Source organism: Dipteris shenzhenensis, chromosome 7 (genome assembly GCF_047967505.1).
Source record: "Dipteris shenzhenensis isolate YYH24624 ecotype China chromosome 7, Dip_SZ_1.0, whole genome shotgun sequence".
NCBI classification, from domain to species: Eukaryota; Viridiplantae; Streptophyta; class Polypodiopsida; order Gleicheniales; family Dipteridaceae; genus Dipteris; species Dipteris shenzhenensis.
The window spans coordinates 10,578,469-10,581,048 of NC_141602.1; the positions used below are offsets into that span (position 1 = coordinate 10,578,469).

Sequence of the window (2,580 nt, forward strand, 5' to 3'; positions counted from 1 at the left end):
GACACATAGCTACCTTCACGTACTGCAACGATTAAAAAGCTTTGGTAGGCTGCTTCCCAAGAAAGTACCTCGAAAAACCGTGGCAATCGCAGAAGTGAATAACACGATGTTCTCACTTCCTATGCCACGCCTCTCAACTTCGATCTCTCAAGCACGGATTTAATGTAAAACCGAATGAGTTGATATGCAAGGCCATTACTTGAAGTTGCCAGCTTCCTGCTTCGTGAAATGCTACAGCTGCTGCCGTTGGCTGGCTATACTGTAACAGCGAGCCACGCCTACTGTTATGAACAGCGAGCCACGCCTACTGTAACAGCGAGCCACGCTATACCGTTGGCTGGCTATACTGTTATGAACTATGCCACGCCTACATCTAGCATCTTCCAGCTGACGGTTGACAAGAGATTGTTCGTGAGCTATCACAAATATCAGAATACCAAGGTAGCGCTATGGTGCAAAAAACATCCCCCTGTTAGGTCTCCTTGTCAAACAGGAGACCATCGACGACACTATCAATCAACGCATTGATCAAATTCTCGTAGCCTTTGGACATAGTGTACGCTACACGGCTTTTCGCCTGCCATGCCAGCGCAAATCCTGCAGCTCCTGAGATTGAAATTACAATCGCCGCACAAAACTCAACGAGTCTCTCTGGATCCAGCTTCTCGAAAACGCCGTTTCCCGTTAAACTCTCCAGTAGTACAGCTGAAGCAAACACCATCTGCATGCAGAATACGAAAGAGCATTCATTACTCTTGAGATGCAGACATTCCGGGGAACAACAGCACAAAGCGTAAAACCCAATTATTGACCGTTCGCTCTTTTCACATAATGTGGCGGTTCCGATTGCCAAACTCCATAGAAGGCAAAATAAAGCAAAAGTGCGCATATTACCATTGCAAGCCTCCCTGACAAGATTTCCCAATCGTGTATGTTTGTCGAAAACTCGATGCTGGCTGCAAGCGAGTTAAAGAAAGCGGACACCGTCTCATCATCCGGCTCATTTGCAACGATCCCTTCTGCGCTTTTCCCAAACTTTCGTAAGGTGCATATCCTAGGAGGCAAGTTACTGTTGGGCTGGGGCGCATCTGCAAGCGAGGGGCCGGAAGCCAATAAGAGATGGTCGATGTTGTCGCTGGGCTCGGAGAAAGAAGAAGCCTCAGGGGTGGAAGGGGGGAGTGCAGAAGGGGTGAAGCGGTGGGAGGCATGAGAGAGGGAGAGGGAGGGAGGGCAATGGGGGGGGAGAGGAGGGAAGGAAAAGGGAGGGGGTTGATCGGGGACTAGGGGGGAGGATGAGGCAAGGCAGAAGGGGGGGGATTTGAGGAAGGAGGCCATGGAAGCGAAGAGAGTGGGGGGGAGGGGAAGGTGCTATGGAGGAGGGAGGAGAGGTGGACTATGGCTATGGCGTGTGCAGTGCTGTGTGGCTATGGCGGCTCCCAATCAACGAAGAAGATGATGAAGTTGATTTTATTTTTTAAATTTAAATTTCCCCAGAAATTCGAATATCCCACGTGGTAGCTCTCCCTTACGCCACGTCGTCCGCTTTCCCACCCGTATGCCTCGCATCCGCTCCCGCTGGCCGATTGACACGTGGCGCGCGCTCCACTCAACAACGCAGATTACTTCATAGGAGTTCTTTCTCCACCCATGCACACCCATACACATTCATATACATATGCATTTACATCCACATACACATATATAGCATCTATCTATCTATCTATACTTACTTTATTAGAGGACGTTCCCACATCTACAATTTCCACAACTCATTTCTCCGCTAAGGCAAAGAATAGTAAAACTCCATGAGATCCGCCTGCGAAATGCTATAGAGGAGCCATCCATTTTCCTGGCTATTTTCATAGCTTTGGGCGACGTTAAGCGTGAAGGTAGGGATGAGACGATTTCGGAGGCAATTAAGCGAATCTGCTCCTTCCAGCCATCCTAAAACTTAGGGAGCTGAGCTACAAAACGAAAAAGGCACAAATGTTCCATGAGCAGCTCCATTCCGTTTAACCTTCTTCTCCGTTGCTTTGTGGAATGCCCTCTTATTTCCATGAATCCACATGCCACTCATACGATGTGCCACTTGACGTGCAAGGACGCTTGCTCTCCCTAGCCTTTCCATTGCCTCCTTGTCACCTCTCCTCGCACAACAATAAACCTGCTTACTCTCCCTTATCCCCCGGCACCTTTCCATGGCTTGCCCGCACAACTACGAATATATATTTGGAACTCAAAACCACACACGATTTGCTTTCAGCTTACTTTCCATACTTGCCTTGCTTTTGCAACCTGACCAGTTTTAACCTTTTCTACTCTCCTTTGCTTGTGCATAAGATTTGTAGGCCTTTTCAACTACTCTCCTTCAATTTGGTGGGAGCGTTGCTTGCGTTGACAAGCGTAAGTTTGCATATGATTTGTAGTTTGGGATTTGCTGTTTGCTATTTGCTATCAAGAAGCTCTTTCCTTTGCAACATTGCAGGATTTGCTGGAGGTGTTTCGATATGGGGGGCTCACTTAAAGGTTTTTTCAATGCTCCTCCACCTTCTTGCTGAAAGGTTCATGCTTATCTTTTGT

At 48.1% G+C, this 2,580-nt stretch overlaps 1 protein-coding gene across 1 annotated transcript; it reads right to left on the bottom strand.

The window, feature by feature from the left end:
• Window positions 1-353: 353 nt before the first annotated feature.
• Window positions 354-1,419, bottom strand: LOC147899939 (stress enhanced protein 2, chloroplastic-like). The gene is made up of 2 exons (XM_087377505.1): window positions 895-1,419; window positions 354-721 (listed from the first exon to the last, which is right to left on the bottom strand). Exons 1-2 carry the CDS (start codon window positions 1,333-1,335, stop codon window positions 473-475), a joined length of 690 nt encoding a protein of 229 aa, XP_087233631.1. The 5' UTR covers window positions 1,336-1,419; the 3' UTR covers window positions 354-472.
• Between the last annotated feature and the right edge of the window lie 1,161 nt (window positions 1,420-2,580).

Coding starts and splice junctions, on each gene's coding strand:
- LOC147899939 (XM_087377505.1), bottom strand. CDS start 1,335: ATGGCCTCCTTCCTCAAATCCCCCCCCTTCTGCCTTGCCTCATCCTCC. Junction 722..894: donor TGTCAGGGAGGCTTGCAATG/GTAATATGCGCA, acceptor TTCTGCATGCAG/ATGGTGTTTGCTTCAGCTGT.